At 38.0% G+C, this 24,385-nt stretch overlaps 1 protein-coding gene across 1 annotated transcript in view; it reads right to left on the bottom strand.

Annotated features, from left to right (window-relative positions):
* LOC117783766 overlaps positions 1 to 18,083 on the bottom strand; it is a 44,870-nt gene extending 26,787 nt beyond the window's left edge. The window contains exons 1-2 of the mRNA XM_034621311.1: positions 16,469 to 18,083; positions 3,558 to 3,865 (exon numbers count right to left, since the gene is read on the bottom strand). Coding sequence (XP_034477202.1) covers positions 3,558 to 3,865; positions 16,469 to 17,946 — 1,786 coding nt within the window. The 5' untranslated portion in view covers positions 17,947 to 18,083. The remainder of the gene's footprint in view (positions 1 to 3,557; positions 3,866 to 16,468) is intronic.
* Positions 18,084 to 24,385: the final 6,302 nt, after the last annotated feature.

Genomic DNA, 24,385 nt, shown 5'->3' with positions numbered 1-24,385 from the left:
AATTATATATATCCTGATGCAGCTTAACAGCTTCTTTAATAATAACAACATAGCCAAAATATTTTTGTATACTTGTCAACATATTTAAATAATTTAAAATTATATAAAACTATCAAATTTTCCAAAATAATTGATTATAATCAATGTAAAAGTGAAATCAAAATTTTCATCATACTTCCTTTAAACACATTATTAAAATTAATCGATATTTCATGTGTGTTTAATTACGTTGTAGTTATAATGACATTAAATGCTAATAAAGATTACGTATACGTAGCTTTGTTGCAGTTAGAAGTTGTTTCTTCAACTTAAATCAATGCAGTCGTTTCCATTTGGTTTGTTTATTACATATGTTTATTGATCCACTTTTGATATATTCACAACTTTTGTTATTTTCTCATGAAAAGTCAGATGTTTTTGTTTTAGACTTTCACTTAAGTAAATCAATGCAAATGCATCAAACAAATGTTTATATATTAATAATCAGACATAGGCGTGAAATTGCCAAAAGTTTCAGACTTCTTGCTGCAAATATAAATATTAACAATTGAATATTTTTATGAAGTGTTGTGCCAATTGTGTGTAAATAAAAAATCACTGCCACACTTGTCCAATTCTTTGCAGCTAATTACAGGCTACAATAGTAGCGAGTGACGAGAATCCAACAGCTGTCCCATGGGATGTGGGTGTTGTGAGGCAACATTGGATCTGGTTGTGACTATAAAAGTCAAGTGTGGCTTTAGTTAAGCTAACAATTGCAATGGATTCGATGTTCAAGCAAATCAAACCGACTCCGCTCACGGAGAAAGTGCATTCCCAGGGAAGTATAATTTATATTTATCGGGAAATTAAGTTTATTGGTTGGATACCCCAGAAGGCGGCGCTAGTGCATTATGTATGTATATTAACCACTTATAAAAAAGAAATAACTATTCAATTCTAATATATTGTAGAGATTCCTGTTTAAATTTGTCCAATTACTTGAAATTTAAAAATCAGTTTGTTGTAATCAAACAAAAAAAGGATTTACAGAATTGGAATTAAATTTTGTTAGGAAATATATACTTCACAGTTGGTGTATTTTTCAATTATGTATAATGGATTGGTTTTATTATTAGTCATGTTTTTGATAACCCCATTTGGGAAACTCTAGCAGTAATCATTCAATTTATTGCCAACAAATTACAATTCTATTTAATGCTTTAAATGGATTCAGTTTTTTTATTAGGTGCTTCTCGGGGAAAAAGTCGATATGTCACTTTTGTAAATAAACACTTGTAATTGAATCATGTGCAACACAAAAATATAATCTAATTAATTGCACGTGAATTAAGTTCCAATTAATTGCGGTTGCAAAATAAATTATGTATTTGTTCTGCTGACGTGAGAATAACTACTAAAAATTTAATAAACTTGGATCCATTTTATGGCATCATCTATGTTATTTGAAAAAGTATTTGCAACAAGACCAACTTCTGCGCCAGTTTCAAAGTTTCACCAGCCACAGAGCTGGGAATAAGGCCGAAGCTAAAGTTAAGGCAGCAACTGAGGCAAGTTCAACTATGCAAATGCATATAAATTGAAAGTCAGCTACGCCATGAAGTTATCCCAGCAGCGTTGTCGACCTTAAGGCGAATTCAGACACACTGCAGCTTAGAGATGGACTCACGTCGTGTTTTTACATTCAGCACGAGCGGAACTAAATTAAGATACATGAATATATTTTTTTATATGTAGAACAATTATATCTAAATTAATAAAAGTCCTTCAGGTCGTGTTTGCTTGTGTTATTCATTTAGGTGTTAGCTTGTTGACGTTTGTGACTCAAACTCGTGATCTGTCGTCTCGGAAGACAAATGCAACACGCAATCATCGCTAGCATAAAGTAAATTTGCTATAAGCTGTATATGTTCTCACACACACACACACACACATACGCAAATCGACGACCGTAAATCATAGTACATAGTTGCGGTTATTCCGTGAGGCATCTTCCATCCAAGCTTTATGCAATCGGCGAAGTCGAGTCGAGGTCACCGTTTTCCATAGACAAATGATTCTCTGTCAAATGGCGGTCAACATACACACACACACAGACACACATGCATGAAGAGTTTTAGTAGGACATGTTGAATCGGTTTCGTTCATTATTTGAGCTACAAAAATAATATTTCATCAGTTTTTTCATCAATTTCAGCACTACCACCACACAACATTCCGCACCCCTGGAAAGCCGCAAACAAACAAACTATCCGAATGAGCGAACAAATGAATTTTTATCTTTGCCAAATGGTTGGCCAACAAGAGTTCTTTGTTTGCCTCCACAAACAGGCTGCAATCTGCTGTTTGCCACTCTCCCACAAACAGTATTAGTATAGACGGATCCAAGTACAAGTTGGGGTCTGATTACGGCTCTGGGTACTGCTCTTGGAACCTAGACAGCTGTGTGTTTGTTTTCGATTTCGTTTGTCATTTGAAGTTTGTGTGTTTGTGCAGATCACATGCAATTTGTCGTGCAACCGGAAGCTAGATATATAAAAGGCTACAGACTGCTTGCCCCTTTGTGTGCCTGCCACGTAATAGCGTGCACCAAATCTCGGATATGTACTCTATCTAGTATCTATAGATTATATGTAGTAACAAACAAATCATTTGCATGCCAAAATGAGCAGTCCGCGTGGCAAACACCATCCCTGCCACGTGGCGTATACGTAACCTTTAATTTGCAAATTATGCACATCGCGATGTGTAATGACTGTCAAACAAATTGATGGAATGTCTGACATACAGACAGACAGACCGAGATAGAGTGAGAGCGAGAGTATGCATAATTAAATATAATTTCCTTTTAATTTGCTTATTGTCAGTTGCATTTAATGCACTGACTGCCACATTTTCACTTAATACAAGCATTAAACCCTTAAGCGTATATCGATTAAATATGCTACGATTACAGCTCGACATTGCCCTACGAGTTTAATCGAGTGAAACATACATGAATAAAGACCGGAAATTGAAAAGGACATATGCATAAAATAAACGATTCTCTGTTTTGGGCAGGTTTGCATTCAGAGCATTGGGAAACAGGGCTAATTAGAAAGGCGTTGCCAAGATTGGATCCCGTTCATTTACATTTTAAGTGCCTTATAAGTATTTAGAGTCTAGTCTGTGTGCCGGCATTTGCCTTTTATTTATTTGCTTAATTGTTGGGCTATGATAGAAATTGGCCCAACTAGCAAACAAGAAAACTGGCAACTGGCAATGATAAAACGGCCGTAAAATATGCCCCTTGAAATGGCAAGCGAGTTGGAGAGCGGCAACGCAATTAGGCAGCAGAAGCAAGCTTTTATGGCCTGGCTCTGTGGAAACTTGGCCAAATGTCCCCTGATGTTGTCGTCTGGACAGTGACTAATGAAGTCAGAGATTAAAGCACGCAGCAAATATAAATATTCAGTGTCATACTCATACTCTAGCTGCCGCTATCGGCGCATAAATAAGAGAACCGAGAACAGACCTCATCCAATTCACAAGTGCGACATAAATCAGCTGGCACTTACATTTCAGGTATTGCTCATTGCGAGCTATCACCTTCTCGGCGTTCTTCCGTGCAAGAAAGAACCATTCCGATGTGTTGCCAAGGTAATGGTACTCCATGGCCAGATCCTTGGCGAATATGGCGCCCAGATTCGGTGGCGGCAGGCGATAGGCGAACGGACAAAAGAGTCCTGGCTGGGCGGGATGCTCATTCCAATCGAAGCAATTGCCCGCCGCGAATATATCATCGTCGAACTCCACCATGGACAGCACCGAGGCGTGCAGCAAGTTGACATCCTCCTGTACCGAATGCGCCGTCGTCTTAAAGATTCTGCAATTGGAAGATTGAAAGACAGTGGAAGCAATTTAATTTACGGCCATGATACAAGTCAAGCGGAAATTGCATTAAAAATCCATGGATAGTCATATAATAAGGATGCCAAAAGTGGCTCAGTAGTTCACTGGTTCACTGGGTGGCTACACTGGTAGTGACTGTGTGTGTGTGTGTGTGTGGGTGGGTGGTGGTGGTGTCATTGGCAACGTTGGCCAAGCGAAAGCCATACGAGACTTATTATTGTTTGCCAGGCTTCCTCTCATTTTGTTGGGCTGTCATTTATATATTTATAACCGCTTGGCAACATGAACTGCCCCCGCTGCCTCCCGCTGTCCCGATTGCCAAGTCTGGAGACGGGGCACAAACACAAGTGCACTTATAGGCGCAGCGCATTATGCTGCTTCAAGCTGTGCTCAAGTGCGCTCTCCTTGCTGCCAGCTACGTCTATTGTGCGGTTTCAGCTCTCTCTCTCTGTGCATGTGTGTGTGAGTTAATAAGAAAATTATGTTCAAGATTTTAACTTGAATGCCACCTACTGCTCATTGCCTGAGGTTGCTTCCTATTCCCACCTAGCAGCTGCCCCCTGGTCGGCATTAATTAAAATGTCGCTTTAACATAATAGTTACATTGAGCATCAACAAAGTACCATAAGATGCCCAGCAGGAGTTTCAACTGAATTTGTATTTTCACTTTTAGCTCTTGCAGGACTTTTGATTTCCACGAAAGCCTCTGGAATGGTCAAGGTTACCACAGGATGTACATACAATATATATGCATAAATGTAGCCTCTAGAGGTGGATTTAAATAATGAATATAAATAATTCCTTTACAAAAATTACAGATTAGTTTTGTGTTTTTAAAACCAGTTTATTTTTTTTAATTTTTAATATTTCCCCCGAAAGCAACTATAGTAAAACGGCAAAAAAAAGAAAACCAAGAAAATTTTTATTGGCCTAAAAATTATGTGCATTTTTTAATTGAGTAAAACAATTACTTGCATAGCTGTGTACCTGATGTTAAAGAACTTATTAAAATATTTCCGATAGTTAAACAATTCACATTGTTAAAGAAATCATACCTAACAGTAACAGTTAAGACTGTAAAAATGTGCATTTGATAAATTTGTATCCGCTAATCAACAGTATGTACAACTAGAAAGCAATTTAACCAGATATTCGTTACTATTATTTTCTATATCTATATTTCTTTAAAATTTTGACTTTCTCACAAGCCGCATTATTCATTTTCCAAAGTTGTATCTCTGGAGATCTTAATGTTCATCCATTTTCACCGGTAACAGTTGGAAGGTACAAACATTTGGCACACACTGTTTTACATGATTGATTCCCTTGTTCTGCCAACGAGTTAGTCAAGTTAAATTGTGGTTGTGTTGTACACACATTTAGCTGGTTGACTTCATTTTCCAATAGACCGAATAAAGTCAGCGCTTAACGCCTCACCAAAGACTTGAGTGTGCATGTGACAAGCTCGCTAACTGGAGGCGTGGCACATTAATTAGTTGATTTACTCGAGGTTCATTTGTAAATGTCAGCAGCATTTTGTCAGTTGGCAGTCGACAGTCGGCCATGCCCCATCATGGCTCAAAAGTCGCTAGCAGACTTAGGAGAGAGAGAGGAAAAAATTGGGAACTTGAGGCTTAATGATGATGATGGTGTTGCTGACTTTGCAAGTAATCCTGAGACAGCTTCACACTCACATGTGATTTACGGCCAGACTATGTTACTCGCTAGAGCAATTACTAATATGATAAGTATATAATGGATGTCCTGGTCTTGAATCTTGAACTCGCTGTGACAACACAAAATGCTGAGCACTGAGGTCTGTGGTCTGTGGTTGAGGCTGCAGATGTTTAATTAGCTGTACACAAATAACTGAGCAGAGTTTCTTCCACTTACTCTTAGTTTCATTCTCTCTTGCTTTTCCTCTAGCCAGACCACTTGAACTCTTAGTTTGCATATTGTCAAAGTGTACCAATTCCCAAGTAACTGAAACTATGCACTTACTCACCATTATGTGCCGCCTCAGCAAGTGTGTTAAAGACACTTTTCCTGAGTCAAGTGCTGAAAGGGTAAAAACAAGCAGCAAGTTGCAGCTGCAGGTGCGTCAACCATCCAGGTAGTCAGACAGACACGGTAACAGCAGGAGCTGGAGTTGTTGGTGCACTCATGAGTAGATAACTCAGTAAGTAGAGTTGAGTGCCCCCCTTGATGTTGCCCCACTGTGCGTGTGTAGCATAAGTAAAGAATAAACAAAAACAACTAAAAGCACATCTGCCATTGGAGATGCCACAAGCAAAATACCCTCGCAAAATTGTTTCCTTGTTTGTTGGAAAGGTTTGCTACCAACTTCAATCTGTCAGCAATGCCACAAAAATATTTAAAGCACACTTTTAGAAGCAACAGAGAATTTAAAAGTGTTACTGATTATGTGTTTGTAAAAAGAAAATAGTTTTTAAATAATAAATTGTTAAATAGCAAATTATATAATTAAATGAAGAGTAAATAAAATAAAAAAAAAGAAGAGCGCATATTAATACTCTTTAACTTAATTTGTATAAATAATAAAATATTTGCAACTTTTTTCACTTTCCACAAGAAGCTCATACCAGGGACCGTACTCATTATAAGTTTTTCTTTTTTTAAAGCACGCTTTAATGATTATTTAATGATTTTTACGATTTTCTTCACCTGTAATCATTATTTTTGAGTTTTATTATTTTTATCAAAAATAATGATTATAAATGATTTTTATTTTTTTCGCTCAAAGTCAAACTTAACAATAGTTTATGGCTTCTGTATCAATTTTTTCGACATGTGGTGTATCATATGAAAGGTATTAAACCATAGATCAAGAAAAGTTTAACACAGAAGCCATAAACTATTGTTGAGTTTTATTTTGAGCGAGAAAAATAAAAATCATTTATATCATTTACTTTTGAGTTTTTTCTTTTTTTTTATCAAAAATAATAATTATCGTGTGATTTTTGTATTAAAAAATATAACAATAATTATTTATGGTCCCTGGTTTATAGGGTAGAAATTAGAGGGTCTTTGCTTGCAATGCATTCAAGAAAAGAAACATAGACACTCAGACACACACACACACACACACACATGCTCAGCATTAATGTGGCCAAGTGAGAATTTTTAATTACCAGCTTGTCAGTTCGTGTGTGCGTCCATGTGTGTGTGTGTGTGTGTGTGTGTGTGTGGTTGTAATTACATAAGGTTGCCACAACTTCTGTTGCTTGCTGTACTCGCATAATTATACAATGTACATATATTTATAATACTTGAAGCCGCTGACATTTAATTAAAAATCATTGACCAAGGCCGAGTTGAGCTGCCTGTTTATCAGCTACCTAATAACAGCGCTTGTCTGTCATGTCCCAAGACTTCCTATTGCCCTACTTGCCACACACTTGTGGGTGGAAATGTTGGGTGTATGTGTGTGTGTGTGTGTGTGTGCTTGCTTGTAACTTATATGAATCTCCATGACAGTCAAAACGGCGCCTAAGCCGCTGTGAGCCGCGGGCCAGGCTGCTTATTTGTTTTGCATATGGTGTCCGCCTTCCTCGACTCCTTCGACTGGCCGACAAAGATGTGAAATATATATTACAAACTTGTGAAAGCTGGGGATAAGTAGAGGCAAGAAACAAACAACGAAGTGAACAGTAGAGAAAAGCAGAGAAGATGAGCATGGCGTCCTCTTTTAAGCCGATTTTTATTTGACTTGCGAAGGCTGACAAGCAGCTGACACACGGGATCTCAACTGAACTGGGCCCAGAGTATTAGCGAGAATAATTTACAAATGCCAATTTGCCTTAAAGCCTATGACAAGGCCGCGATGGAGCTGCAATTGAAATTGATTTTTAGGGATCCCCAAATACAACAAAAAAAAAAACAAATAACAAATATCATTAAATTAATTCGAAAATATACAATTTGGCGCATTTGGTGCGTCAAAACCAATTAATTTGGCACGAAAATTGAGTTGAAAGAGAAATTGGCAAATTAAATTCTCATTGCGGCACCTAAGAAAAAGGCTCACAACAAATAATGGGACTGCAGGCCATTTTCAGCATGCAAATACAAAATTTCACTGCCACAAGGCTACTCAGTCGCCTTCCACAGTGTCCTTCGGCTTTCCTCCTTTACTCGAGCACCTCAGAGTGTGCCTGTGTGTGTGTAGGTGTGTCTCTGTGTGTATGTGTGTGTGTGTGTGTGTTGATGTCGACGTCTTAATTGAAAGCGAAAATGTTCCAGTTTAATTATTCAAAGCACACAGTTGCGCTTGTTGGCCTGCAACGCATGCTGAGCTCCCTGCAAGGATCACAGCAACACGAAAGAGGTATTTTCCAGCAAGGGAAAAGGGTGAAAGGGGGACAGGGGGGTAGGCAGGTATTTAAAGGGTGTTGAAATTGCTGGGCATGGGCTGAATGTCGAATGGCAACTGCGTCTGTCATCATCGTCGACCTTTTTGCCAAAGCGGCGTTTTTGTTTCAAGTTTTTGGCTTTTGTTGGCCTAAAATTTCTGGCCTGGCCAATGCTTATTTTACCGCTCGCTTTTTAATGGCCCATAAGGAGCAAGGACTTTGTCAATTTTAATTACGCCATAATTAAATGATCAAATACAAAATGCCAGCCATGTGCCGATAAAACTCTATCTGATTGAAATGTGATTCAATGCTAATTGCATTCCCCTCCCCGCGTCGCAAGTTTTAAATTAGAGATCGGCTGATGAGATGGATATGGAAATCGCTCAAGCTAATGGACACTTCAAATAACCGTAAAACGCACTCAAAGAGATAAACAAAAATATTTAATTAATTTACTCATTGTCAAATTTTCACTAATCATCATTAAAAAGTTAAATTTTACGGATTGGAAATATGGAATAGATAAATTAATTGCTTATAATTTATTAATCAGATGTGTTCCACAAATCTCTAGAGTTTTTGAAGAAAATTGCTTTTGAAAACAACCATTTGAAATGTCGGTTCCTTAAATGTCAGAGATTCAGTTTTTTCAAAGTCCCAATAATTAGCTTACTTCAATTTTTAACAACATTTTTAAATTTAGGAATATTTTATATAATTAACACAATCATTAAAAATTTATTTAATGCATTTATGTTCAATTTAAAGAATAATTTAATTAAATTCAATAAATTTTAAATTTTGTCAAATCACTCAACAATTTTTAAAACAATTGAGGAACAACAATTGTTTTTGGGTTGCTTGGATGTAAAATTATGAAAAATAAATATAAAACTTGAATACATAAATCAGTTTCGTGAAAATGATCAATGTGCTCTTATAAATAATAAGCGCATAGATTCGTATAAAATATATATTCAGACCTGTTCCGATTTTCACTTAAATCAATCTGGAAATATTTTGCATTCAAAATGAATTCAATAAAGTGATAAAATATAATTTTAAATTGTTTAGCCCAAATGCAACGTGAAAAATTACTATTTTTGAGTTCCTATAAAAGTAGGAAGTGAAAGTCAGAACAGGTCTGATTATTTTTCAACTGTCAAATATAAGCGATATAAAAAAATATTTTAGTATAAGGCTTGCGATCTTCTGTGTCAGTTATAGTACAATATATTCACATATATTCAATTAGCCAAGGGTAAGAGAAGTTTAATTAATTAATAAAAACGGCTGGTGCCTTCATTTAGCTCCAGGACTGCAAAGGATGCTGGAGTCAAATGACTCGGCCGAAGAGGAGGTGGAAGAGATGGAGGCGGTTGCGGAGGCAGTTGCTGTTGACATGTTTATGCAAGCCACAAACTCACACGCATCCTGTGCGTAACCAACACACACAGACACACACACACACACGCTCATATTGTGTTGCTTTTGTACGAGTATTTCTTTTGTGTTTGGCTTTTTGAAAAATGTGTTTTTGATTTAGTCCGTTAATTGCTTTCAAGTTGGTAACTTTTTTGCTCGCGCCTGATGATTATTATTGGTGCGGCGGAACAACGGCAAAAACTTGGCAAGCATTTTGGGCAAAAGTTTCTTTTGATTTTGTTTACCCCCAACCCCAACCCCAACCCCAACCCAACCCCAACCCATAAGCAACACGCAGCCCGGCCATAATGAGCCTGTGAGACTGTGGCAACTTTGCTTTCCCTGCGGGGCGAGAGTTATTTCGAGAAACTTTGCTGCCACAATGCGGCGCATGTCTATGACTTTTCGACGAGGTCTGGTGCTCAGCCTGGCCGCCAGGCCAACTGTGGATTAACTGCGAAAAGGCAGCGTTTTTATTGCGTAAAAATATACTTGCGGATGCGACTCGTTTTAAATGTTACGCATACGCCAAGTGGAACGACGGCTCGACAAGTTTGTTAAGCTGTTAAGTTATGGCAACATGTGTTGCAACAGATAGAGTGGTTAAGGGGGAAATGCGCATGTTGGTGATGCATGCAACAAACGCCATAACATTTACACTTGCATTTGTATCCAAAAAGTCAAAGTCAGATGCGCTTACAAAGCAAACCGACTGGAAAAAGGCCGCCGCATAGCCAAGTGGCTTAGTGCTTAGTGCTTAGTGGTGAAAGTGGCCGCAGTAACCTCAGCCACCGCATCGCATCGCACCGCACCGCATGTTGCACGTTGCTGTCAGTTGCACTTGTATTGTTGCACAGCAGCAAGTGCGAGCAAGTTGAAATTCACATTAGGAATGTTTTGTGCGAAATGAAAGCAATTTCCATTTTGTAGCTGCCACTGCTGTAGCCGCTGCCACTGCCACTGCCACTGCCACAGCCACTGTTGCTGCCACTGTTGCTGTTGTACACTGAAAGGGAGCACAAGTAAGTGAAGCAGTAAGAGCAGCCAGCCAAGGGAGTTGAAATGGATGCGGATGTCCTTTGTTGGTGGCATGAGGAACAGAAGGCTGGGGGCGTTATTAGCACCACCCGTGGTGCAGTGGCAAATCAAGCGGCACAAAAAGCCAAAGCAAACGCGGATGTTGGCCATGTGTTCTCTGATGAATATCTGCATCTGTAACTGTAACTGTTCTCTGTCTCTGTCTCTAGCTGTAGATGTATCTGTGAATCTCAATCTGCTTCTGCTCGCACTGCATATTTATTTGTTTGCTCTGACAAACTTTGAAGGATGTTGACAATGACATGGGCACAATTGAGGCAATAGCGGAAAGAGGGGCAAAATGGGAAGGCACACTGATGTTGGCATCCGTTTTGACCTTGTTGTTGTCATGTCGGCGTCGACAACGCCATTTCGCGCCAAAGTCGCGTTTTATTGCCACAGGCAATTGCTTTTTGCAGTTGATGTTGCAGTTGCATGCACATCGCTTATGCAGATTTCGATTTGTTTGGCAAATAAATACACGCAACGCGAAGCGCAACGATATGAGATTCTGAGGCAAGCAGAAAGTTGCAAGACAAATTGAAAACGATTGAACAACAGGCGATTTATGTGTTTTATCCTTTATCGGCAAACTTTAAGTGAATAACAAAACAACAAAATCGTCAAAAAAGAAAGGCATGTTCAACTTTGACGTTCTGGCAAAAGAGCAGCAGCAACAATAGCAGCAACAACAACAAAAATGGCGTGGCAAACAACAAACAACCGGAAACTCAATTTCAGTTACGTCGTACCGGCAAAAGTAAGGATAAAGGGATATGGGGAAGGAGGTAAGGAGGAAGAGCAACACTTCAACTCAAGCTCGACGACGACAACACATTTAAGTACTTAAAAGTTTTTCAACTCTTTTTGCGCTTTTTCAATGCTTTGTTTTTGGCTTCAAGGTGTGTGTGTGTGCGAGTATAAGTGTGTGTAAGTGTAAGTGCCTGTTTGTGTGTGTGCTTAGCTGTTTCCTTTCGGCCAAGTTAGCTGACTGCGAGCACTTTTGCGGCGCTCACGAAAACTAGAAGAAAAGTGGCCAAGGCAAGAAAACAATTGAATCTCGTAATTTCGACTTGAATTGATATTGTTTTTCCTGCCTGCCCTTCTTCTTCTTCTTCTTCCCTTTTATTTTCTTCCTTGTTGTCAGTCTGTTCGCTTCCTTTTCTTGTTCTGTTTTGTTTTGCTTTGTTAACTGTTTTTCTGGTTTTTGTTTGCGTAACAAATAAACGGAAATGCTTAGACACAAAAACTGAACACCAGCAACAACAGCAACAACGATAACAAAGTATCACAAAACAATAACTTCAATTAGTTTGTCGGTACGTGTATTCATCTAAACACCCGAAAGCCTTGCACCCACATCCGCACAGTGGGCTGAAATGGCTAATTTAATGCTTTAAATTGATATAGACTGCATATCATTTGACAATGAATAAAATTCTGTTAAATATTCGTTGCTATATTTTAATTTTTTTTTATATATGTAATAACAATTGGACTAACTGAAAATCTTTTGCAAAAAATTTAGATTTGAGACATTGATTATTTATTAAAAATATAAACAAACATAAGAAAGTAAAGGTTTTATAAGGAAAATACATATAAAACCAGTACAAAAGTTTTAATTTTTTTAATTTAGACTGAAAAATTCAGTAGAACTTGATTGTGCTTGTAATGTATATGAATTTCTTTGTAGCACAAATTAAAAAAAATAATAGAAAATATGATGTATCTATTAAAGAGCTGCACAAGCACAAAAATTATGTTCTACAAGCACTCTGCTCAAATTCAAAACAAATACTTCAGTGTCAAAAGTTTTTGATATTTGAACAAATACTATACGTCAAGCAATAGAACCTATAGAACCCAAGCCAAATAGAACCAAAACATTCAAAACACAACTAAACTAGAACCATACTGAACTCAAAGCTTGTTGAAGTAAAACACATAACGTTTTGAAAAATTTTTTGCTGTACACTAGAACTTTAATTAAAAATTTATTGAAAAAAAGCTATTAAGAAAACAGATGTAATTTAATCACACAATAATATTATAATTGCGAATGACCCAAAGCTGCTTGCTATAGCTTGACAGTATATATATAGATACTATCTATAAAATAATTAAATAATATTTAAATGATAATAAATCAAAGTTATCATACATAACTAGAACAACAGTTTGAAAAATAACTGGGTTCAAACCCTGCAATGGTAAAAAAATCTGCATATTACCTGTTCTGTTAATTCTTGAAATTGCACTGAAAATGCTTTAAGTAGCATGTAGCGTGGTCATAATATTAATAATACGTCTCAAAAAAAAAAATTAAAAGATATTAAATCATTTTTTAAATAATGTTAAATTAGACATCATTTATTTGTAGAGTACAAGAAATCCTTGTCACCAAATGATTGAATTAAAATTGAGCTAATGCATATAAATCGCTTTTGGTCCACTATGCAACTCCTGCAAACACATTCAGGCTCTAGAATATCTGTTGTCTACGCCGGATGCTTTACAGCCGTCGGCGCTTAACTCGAATATCTCATCTCTCCGGCATATAAACGGGGTGCGAGCTCCCTAGTTTCTCAATAGATGAAACTTTTGAATGGTGCGTGGGCGGCAGGAAGTCGTTGATTATGTTTGCACATGAAATAAATTGTGTTAGCGACCTATCGAGAGCTGATTAAAATAACTGATGAATATCCATGAGGATTATGAGCAAGGGATTTGGAATTTACCACTCCCTTTGCTCTTGTCCAAGCTAAATAAATCAAGGGACTGGCGCATGGCAGCCTTGGGCATTAATATTTGTACGTCAAGAGTTGTACAGAATAATAGCAGCAACAATTCCCGAGGGCAACATTTTATGCACAAGACAACACCCAACAGACAACAACTACGGGTATTGGGCTTGTAATGAAAACAAACGTCTAACATATGACACTAAATGCAATAATGTTGATCCTGTTCAGAGCTAGGATACAATTTAATTTATTGACATTTGACAGTAGCAATAGCACTTTGCCATTTTATTGCCCTCAGGCCAATCGATTCTTGCTGTTGCTGTTGTTGTTGTTGTTGTTGTTGTTGTTGTTGTTGTTGTTGTTGCTGCTGTCTCTTGTGCAGCGATCCACTTAATTTGTCATGTTGTCGGCGTGGTTAATTGTTTATTTGTATTTTATTGACAGACAGCAAATGTACATTAAATTTGTCAGCTCGTCTTAGCACTATACACTTTCTTTTGTTTTGTGCACCTACAAAGAATATTATAATTTGGTCACGTAAAATGTGAGAACTTGATATATATAAATCTATATTTCTCTAATTAATTTCTGACTTCCTAGCATACTTTTCACTGCATGTTTATATAAAAATACTCATATTTAATTTTGTTTTCAGCCAAATACAAATGTTGTTTAATTTGTTGATTAATTACTGATACATTTTCATTTCTATAAGAATTGATTAAACTGTCCGTTAGTGTATTTAATTTTCTATACATAAAATATCAACGGCTTTTCTGTAGTGTTCTTCCTGTATTTTTTGTTGTTTGTCTGGGCCGCCTTTTAATAAATTACTTTTACTTTGGCCGAACAAATAGCCATGATTTGTGCGTCCTCTAATCAATGCTATTGGACTTACGTTGATTCCCCTCGTTAGGGAAAAAGCTCTTATCGCCACTAGAAAATTATGTAGCAACAGTCAAAGCAAAAAAAAAATGAATGCATGACTTTTCTTTAGCTGACATTTTTCTTCAATTTTTTTTTTTGGTGGAGCTTAGAAACGGAAAAAGTTGAAGCACTTTTTCACTGAGACATAAATTCAATGTCTAATGTCTGCAAGCTATACAAACACACATACACACAATCACACACACAGTGGAACTTCATGCAGGTGGCTTCAGCAACAGTCCGCCAGAAAGATGGACAGCATCCGGACGTAGATCCCACATACACGAATGAGTCGTGTCTGTGTCTGTGTCAAACTTTCGTTTTTATTGTGCAACTAAATTTCGAAAAGAGACGAACAAATGTTGCCAGGACATTTGTGCTGGTTAGAGGTTTGAGACTGCCTACTGATATTGGACCAAAAGAAGAAGGCAAGGTATAGGTTGGACATTATGGGGTGGTTAAATGGCATGTCCTTGAGATTGTCAAAGAGCCAGGATACGCCTGAAATCGTTGGCGAAATGAACAAAAACTAAACGCACACACAGCGACAGCTGCAAATTCCTAGAAAAACCAGAAGAATTGCCATTGTTGCGGTTGTCAAAGTAAATCAAAGCATTTGGTCCATGACGTGCGTCTGCTTTCGTTTTGGCCAACTTTTTTCCTAGCCATTGGCCATTGGCCATCCGCTCAGCTTCCAGCTTTCAGTTTTCAGTTCTCGGTCTCTGTTTCACTTCGACTAAGTAATTGAACTTTTATCAAAACTCTAGTCAACTTTTCACAACTTTGCACAACTAATGGCAACACACAAAGTGTCTTGAACATGGAACAGTTTGTAATGAAGCAAATAATATGAATTATAATTATTTTTTGTATATATACATAACTAACTAAATATATAAAAAACAAGTAATTACTCATATTTCTGTTGCTGATAAATTGACCAAAAACTAACTATTTTGCTGTTTGAGTTCATAATTAAAATGAGAAAAATATAGATATCAATTTATAAGGCAAGCAATCGGTTAAGTTTTGGCAAAAGTTATGGAAGTCCAAGAAAATTGTATGAAAATACTATCGAGTAAGTAAATCACACAAAGGAACAGCATATTTGTTGCATTAAATATTTTGACTGAAATTACATTTTCTCAAGCTCGTTCTATTCTTAATTAAGAAAACTATTTGAAAAAAAAAAAACATCTGATTGAAAACGGTCCGAATGGCTGTGGAGGTAGTGTACCTTGATGCTATTATAAATTATTTTCGCAAAATATTTTAAATTAATAATTATTATCTTAAATAACAAAGTTTTTTTATGTTAAAGTGTACTGGTAAAAACATTTCTAGGCCCCAAACTTTTTGATATCCAATTTTGATACGAAATATTTAAATTAATTTACAGACTATTCTTAAAAACAAAAAAATTATTTTTAAAAACGTTTGGCTCTTGGCACTGCGCAAAAAGTAATTTTTGGGTATAAAGAATCGAGACCAACATAGTGACAATTGGCTAAAAATTATTAGTGATTATTTTTAAACCGTCATAATTTGGTTGAAAAATCCTAATTTCACCTGTAGGCTTTTACGTCAAATTTATTTAAAATTTAAATTTTATTTTTAAAGTTCAAAAATTAATTAATTTTTTGTTTGGTTCAAATGGTCACTCTAAAAACTAGGTAATTTTGTTGTTATTAAAGTCTTGGGATTTTATGTCGAAATAGTTTTAATACTTGCCTCGCTTGGAACGTGCCACATGTGCAACATGCGGTAGTTTCAGACACAAATGCTCTCATACATATGCACATATATGTATATGTATACATGCATAAATAAAATATACATGTATTTGTGGTAGCTCGGCAATTTGCGTGGCCATTCCAATTGGCTGCACATTCGGCCATCAGTTGCCGTTGGCCAAGTTTCGATTGGAAAAGTTTGTCATGTGAATAATATGATTGTGTGTGTGCTTTTGTGTGTGCAGAAGTAGAAGTAGAAGAAGCAGAAGAAGAAGTTTGACTTTCGACTCACCTGGTCAACATATTGGCACGATTGACAGCCACCTCAGCCTCGACACGAAATCGATCCTGGGCATAACGGTCCACCACACCCTCGCCGAGATTGAGCGAGGTGCCGGCCACGCAGTTGGAGCCCATCAAATGCTGCTGTTCGATATATTGCAGGAACTTGGACACCAAGTCAATTTTACTATCGCGCGCATTTATCACATCGGCAGTTATTTGATTGGAATCAACGCTATCGCCATCGGCATTGCCTTCAACATCGCCAATCACCAGCTGCTTGGTGTTGTCATCGATTATCACCTCGGGCGGATAGCCATCATCCATGGTTACCTCCGAAGTGTCCAGCACGGGGTCGCTCTCTGACTCCGACTCCGACTCGGACTCTGATTCGGACTCGTAGTTAAAGTTGATCTGTTTCAACTCGATGCCCTCGCTGGTGCTGGCCTGTGAACGTGCCTCCGACTCCGTCTCTGGCCATTCGACATTGGCGTTATCTGTGCTATTGCCGACACTCTCATTGGCAGCATCCGTCTGCTCATCCTCGTCAACAGCATCATTATCATCATCGCTGTCGTCGATCCCATTGTTTTTGTCAGATCCCCCGAGGCGGTAATCGGTGTCAGTGTCAGTGTCAGTGTCGGTGTTGGTGTCAGTGTCGACTGCCTCTAGTTGAGTATCTGCGCTGTTGACTGGCAATTTTAAATTAAGGACACCTGTCGATGAGGCATCCGGAATGCTGGCGTTGCCGTTGCTCTGCTTAACTGGCAACAGCCGTGTTCTGCCCACATTACGAGTCTGTTGCAACTGCCAAGTTCTGGGGGCATTTGAGGCTGGCTGACGAGGCGCAAATGCTGCAATTTGCGTGGTTGACAGCTCATCATCCTCATCGCTATCCTCGTAATTGGCATCATCACTGTTGGCACGCACAAATTGCCGAGCTGTGTTACTGATACCGCTCTTCTTAGCGACACCTGACGCTGGACTCGGCTGCGTGGTTATATCTGGCACGTCAGCGACCACATTCCGGTAAGCTGACACTAATGAGTTCTCCAAATCAATCTCATCCGCCAATTGCATGACTTCATCGAGTGTCGCCGTATCATCATCATCCCTGACATCATCATCATCATCGACATCTGTGGGTCGTCCCTGCAGATGCTCGGCCTCGGCCAGGCTGCGATGATTCTTGGCTGGACGCAGCACACCCAGACTCTTGTCGACGCTTTTGCGTATGCTCTCGTTGATTTTCTTCTTGTGCAATTTGCGAATTTTATGCGTGACCGGAGGACTTGTCATCCCGCCTGTGCCGGACTGTTGCGTCGGAATGGGCAAGGGCAGCGGCACATCACTAACCAGAGTCAGCCTCGTGCTGTTGCTGTTGTTGTTGACGTTGTTGTTGTTGTTGCTGTTGTACAGCATGTGGGCCCTGGAGCGACCGTGGCGAATGTTGAAGCTGTCGCCAGTGTTGGATGCCAGCGTCGACATGTTTTCCGTTTTCGTTTTGATCCGAGCCCTTCCATCTGTGGATTCCAATCCAACCGTCTGATACACCAGCTGCAGCAACACGAGCAGCAGCAACACGAGCAACGCCAATGGATTTCTATGGGTCCAAGCCCGCCGCATTGTCAGCGGCATCTCCCAGCTGTGGGCTACTTTGATGGCCTGTTCACGGTTGAGGGATTGTTAAAGTATCAATTTCAGCACAATTTTAATACCTCTCTATCCTCTCGGTCTCTCTCTCTCTCTCTCGCTCTTTTGTTGCGGTTGCCTGTCTTTTATTTCTTTGCTTTTTCTGATCTGCGTTTTGTTTCAATTTACCTTTTCTACGAATTGTTTCCTCTGGCAGAGCATGTTCCTGGCCAGCTGTTGTTCCTCTTCCTGTTGTTCTTGTTGCTCTTGTTGCTGTTGATTTTCAAGCTTCAAAGGGCAATGCGTTAACTTGCCGCCCCCCATCACGGAGCTGCGGCCCACGTGGGTCCTGAGGCGCCGGCGTCGCGGCTGCAGAGCTCATTTCCCTTATAATTTGTGGCTACAAGTCAAACCCGTAGGTAACTACAATGTCAAATTGATACTTCTGCAATGAGAAAAAAAAGAAGCAAAATACGCTGATTAGCTTTCAAATCAGTTTGAATGCATATTTGCTATAAACATTTGTGGTCGGTGGGGAAGGAGGTAGATTGGGTGAGAGGGTAAGCAGTCTAGCTACTCAGCTCTATTTGGATTTCAAAATGTAAGCAAAATATTTGCTTTGATTTATGCGAATTTCTACTCTGTTTTATTCTACGGTCTTAACTTGTTTCTATACAAACGTTCTCAAAAACAAACGGGCCCAAGGACATCCTAAAATGCTGGGTAAGTCATTCTCTTCCTTCTCCCGCTCTGTCTTCGAATTTTCGTTTGTATATGTGAAAATAAATGGCAAAGTAAAGAAAACGTATTTTTTGATGTGCAAAGGGCAGTTACAGAACAAACACTTTGGAAGCCAAGTAATTTCCAAAGGCAAAAGAACAACACGGAAGCGGGCAATAGAAAATACAACAACAACAACAAAAGCCATTTGGCCATTCCCGTTAAAGCGGCAATTAAAAATTTCCGCACGCCAACACAGAAAACGCAGAAGAACAACAGTGTTTAAGACAAATAGCAAATTGTTGTTGTTTTCCCTTGGTGCACACACACACACACACACATTCACACTCACACTCAGTCGCACACACACTCAGATACTCTGCAGCTCAAAAAATTGCGCATACGCCGCGTGCGCTGCATAGTGCACAGGCACTTACAAATTATATACAATTTCTAAGAAGGCAAAATCGTGATTTTCAGCTCGAGGAGGAATTCACAGGCGACCCACAAAAGCCATGGTTACAAATGCGAATTGCCGACGGCCATTGTCAGACATCGAGCCAAGTGTACATACATAAATAAACACACAAACACAATTACAAACACACAAACTGTGCTTCGTGTAGAGCGACACACAGCTCACACATAAATATTATGACGCAAACAAATTATATGCCATTTAAATGTAATACTAATAAGAAAATCCACTCCGTGGCAGCTCTTCCCACCGGCTACTCTTCCCTCCTCCCGCGGCCTACAGTGGACTGTCAGATTTGCACGCTTTAGTGGGATGAACACAGCATAAAAATTATGTCTCTGTGTGAGTGTGGGAGTATGTGTGTGTGTGTGTGTGTGTGTGAGGCGGCAGTTTCTAATTTCGGGTTTTATGAGCCATAAAAATTGCGCCAAGACGACACAAACAACAGCTTCTAGAAATACACATGAAATACATAGCATAGACACATATACATATATAAGCATGTGACAGTGTGTGTGTGAACTAAATAGAAAAGAAAATTTACAGTAGCATGGGAAATTGACACCCAACTTTAGTGCCAACAACAGTTCGATGTGCTTAGTTTATGCCATACAGTAGAAATTCGCTAGCAACAATAGTTTGACGAAGAATGACAGCTTTAAAATATAAATATCTATTTTTCATAATGAAAAAAAATATGTTGATTATAATTCAATGATTTTCGATATAATTTTCTGTATATTGAGATGATATTTTAATTTATATAAATATCATCATTATTAAAAGAATATACATAAGTAAACACAATTATGATTCCCTTAAGCTTAAAAATTTTGTGATTATATACTATATAAAATCAGATTCAATCTTCGACAAAAAGAGAAAGAACTTTTAAAACCTTATCTCAGTTTTCAGATCTAAATATTTCCACAGAAACAGACAGCATTAAATATACTCTGAAAAGCTGTATACTAGGGTGCATCGTTTTTTTTCCAATTTGTATTATACAGCTAATTCTAAGACGTTTACACCAAGAAACTATAGCTCTAAAATCAATTCCTAGTTTCCGCTTTTTGATTTAAAAAATGTTGTGTTTTTATTCCTTTGACTGGTCCTTTCATTCTATGAAATTTTTAAAGTCAAGTAGCAAGAATTTTGATACCAATCTTGTCAGGATCGGGCTAAAAACTAAAACAAAAGAATATAAAAATTGATTTTAGTACTATGGTGAAAACGACTTAGAATTGATCGTAGATTAAGAATTAATATTTTTATTATACCCTTCTAAATGTATGTAACAGGAAGAAGGGGCGTGGCAGACCCCCCTCAAATATATATATTCTTGATCAGGATCAACAGCCGAGTCAATTGAGCCATGTTCGTCTGTCTGTCCGTCTGTCTGTCCGTCTGTTTGAACGCGTCGATCTCAGGAACCATAAGCACCGGAGACTTCTAACTTGGTATGTAGGTTCCTGGGTATTATAGGCAGATCAAGTTTGTTTTTATTTTTGGATCGGAAACGATACATCGAAAATAAAGTTTTAGTAAGTAAAAGTTGCTTGTTTGCTCAGATATAAAAACCAAACTAATAGAATATGCATCTGAACTGGTATTATACATGCTGACCAAATTTGGTTAAAATCGGTCTACTATATCATATAGAATTAAGTCTTCGTATGAACAACTTTTTGTTTTTTTGAGATATCTTAATCAAACTGGTAGAATATGCCTTTAACTTGGTTTTGTCACTCCTGGCCGAGGTTCGATCAAATCTGTCAATTATATCATATAGCATATAGATCGGTCAAAAATCAACTTTTAGTATGAAAAAGTTCTTTGTTTTTTAGATATTTTAGCCAAACTGTTAGAATATGTCTTTAAATGGGTATTGTACATTCTAACTAAATTTGGTTTAATTCGGATCAATATATTAGATAGCTGCCATAGGAACAATCGGTCAAAAATCAACTTTTAGTACAGAGTACCTGGATACAAGGTATCTAACTGTCGAGCGTGCTCGACTGTAACCGGCCACTAGTTCAATTCTTTATTTTGGGCCCATACAAATCGATGCACCCTACTGTATATGTTTCCTTCTAAATTTATCGCAATTTGACAGCGCATAAACATCTTGGTCGAGCTCCTATGACAGTCAAAGAAAGCAATAAATATTTGATTTCTACTTGTACTCGAACTCAAGCAGTGCTCGACAAAAGCAATGCCAACTTTCAAGAGTAATGGCTGTAAGACTGTCTGGCTGTAAGACAAACAAATCAAACAATATATGGAAATTCTACTTATTCGATATACACTCGTTCGCGTACTATATTCATGATGCCGCAAACTCAGTCAATCCAGGGCTATGACTTTGAGAACAAAGTTGCAAAACAATCAAAAGCAGAAAGAATCAGCTGGCAATCTCGTGTGGCTTATCAGTATCAGATGGAGATTTCTACTAGATGCTTTGGTTATATATGAACGGTATCAATTGACAACACAACAGATGGTAACCATTCCCGTTGGAATACTTCATCCGCATACAGAATTGAAGTTGCTCTTGTTGCATGTTACCGGCATGGTTAAGTGGAAATCCCACGCTGTGATTATGCATTACGAGAAACGAGAATGGAGAAATGAGAAAAGTGAAACAAGGGCAACACGTGGCTGATACGAAGGTAATCAAACCCAAAAGCCCAATGGTGGCAAGTTGTGCACTTAACCTTTTGCCACTTTCAGCGCAACCTGCGACAGTTGAGTGGCTGTGGGAAAGTTGCATCAACATTAGTTACTAAAGAATCTTCCTTTGTCTGATGATGACGTACCTCCCACATGACTATAAATATCTCAATTTGATTAATGATTAGGCTTGTAAGAGTACACTGTCTTAAAAGTAACCCCTTTGAGCATAAGCTTCAAACAAATTGATTCATAAAAGTTTGTCATAAAACGGATTGCTGTTGCTTTTCCTACAGAAACTTTCATCAAACACTCACGAAAACTGTAAACTGTAGCAAAGACCTTCTTAGTCCCACTTATTCGCCTGTGTCTGTCTTAGCCAAGTTTTCACTCTTCCTTGTTGCTTCAAATTTATGCAAACACATTAACAAACTCAACGCATTTACGTGGTAGGCGTCTGTTCTTCCGCTCGTGACAAAGTTGCTCCGTTAAATGAAATTCACGTAATTTTTCTGCCGTTGCCAGTGAAATGAAATGTTTCCTGCTAGACAGATTCTGTCTGTCTCAGTTTTTGTCACACTCAACTCATGCATGCGAGGGCAGTTTCAAAAATCATTGAAGCTTTAACAAATCTCTCCTTGTATATATTTATTTAGACAATTAATAACATTTCCATCTGAGCAATTTATGGTGATTCATTTGACAAGTTACCTACTTCTTAGCCTACCCTCGTAGATATGCCGAGTCGTCTCCAGTCTCGTTCTCGGCCTCGTCAACTCATCATCAGCAGAAGTAACAGCAGCATCAGTAGCACCTTTGTTAGGTAACTCACATAATGTAATGGCAATGGCGATGGCGATGGCAGCAAACAAAAAATGACATTTGACTTTTAAATTGGATAATTTTTTTCGCTTTTCTCTTTGCTGATGGCTGAATGCCAATCAGCAGAAAGAGATACAGCCAAAAGGAACATCCGTTAGACACAGCGACTAACAGACAGAAGGCAAGAGAAGCAAACAGACAGAAATAAATTTAATGCTGTTTAAGCCCAATTTGTTTGGCCAACGATTATTAATTTTCTGTTTGTCTGTCTGACACGTAAGAGAGTGTGTTAGCTTCTTGGCCAAAAGACAAATGATTAATTTTTTCATTCATTATGCCAGAATTAACATTATTATGTGTTAAGGGATTTCTAGCTAAATATGTCACTTTGCTATTGTGCTTATATTTGTAGGTGTGTAATACCTGCCATACTACACAAAAGAATATGCGAGGGAGCAACAACAACTTGTACTCGTATCAAGACTGCACGGTGTGCTTTAAGGCTGCTCTTAATTTGCATATAAATGTTGCACAAACAGTGTGACATACAGATGCCACTCGTGCCACATCCCACATGCCTCTGTGTGTGGTTTATAGCCACTAATGCTAGTAACAAAAATAGCATAAAACGCACGCAAATTGCACAGATTATGTGCCACTTGGGCAATTCTCGAGTCGCATGCGACGATGACGAACGAGAGAGCGATTCGAGTTGATTTTCTTATGAGCATGTTTTTCACGCTCTCAAAACTTACAGCAAAAAAGCGAATATGGAAGCATGTGTGTATAAAATAAAACAAAAACAAATTCGACTACACATAAATTGCTGGAAAAATAGCAAAGGATTTTATTTAAAAAAAGAAAAGATTAATGTAACGTTCGTACATTAAAATTCTACACAATCAGCTGAGCTGATTAAGGACTTAAGCTCAGTTTTAGTATTACGAAAATGAATGAACACTGAAACTGTATTCATAATTTGCATCTCCAAAATCTTAAGGGAGTAAAATTATTATTCACAAAAGCTCTTTAATGATTGAAGTTATAAAAACTTAAAGCTTTAATACTTCAAAAATAAGATTGAATTCTCCTCTCAAACCAATTTAATCAGTGTTGTGTTTGTTTTTCTATGTTGAAGAACAAACTCTGATTGAAATGTCAATTGAAAGTTACTTATCGAAAACAACTTAAAACAAATATTTAATTTAATAAAAAGTAAACAGATCGCTTGGATGTGGGAATGTTGTGTCTATACGCAGAAGAGAGTTTTATTCATAGGATATTCCTATAAGATATTTATTCGTTTGTCTTGCTCGACGTCATTTGTATTGTGTAAGTTTGGCATTTGGCTGAAGTTCGAGAAAACATTGTACGCATATTTAATATACTTCAATAATTTTTCGACTCCAACCATCAATCATCATCGTCAGGTTTCTGAAATAAGTTGAGGAATAGCTTTGATAAAGAGCTCGTTATGGACATGTAATATATAAGAGATTTTGTGTTTGTCTAGCTTCTGGGAAACACTTGAGAGCTCCTGTTGTTGAAAATAAAAACAATCGACTCAACGCGCACAATTCACTTAAGGAGCGTGTCGGG

This window comes from Drosophila innubila (assembly GCF_004354385.1).
Source record: "Drosophila innubila isolate TH190305 chromosome 2R unlocalized genomic scaffold, UK_Dinn_1.0 1_C_2R, whole genome shotgun sequence".
Classification (NCBI taxonomy): domain Eukaryota; kingdom Metazoa; phylum Arthropoda; class Insecta; order Diptera; family Drosophilidae; genus Drosophila; species Drosophila innubila.
Note: the sequence above shows the minus strand (reverse complement) of the source record. Positions and strands in the feature narration are given on the sequence as shown.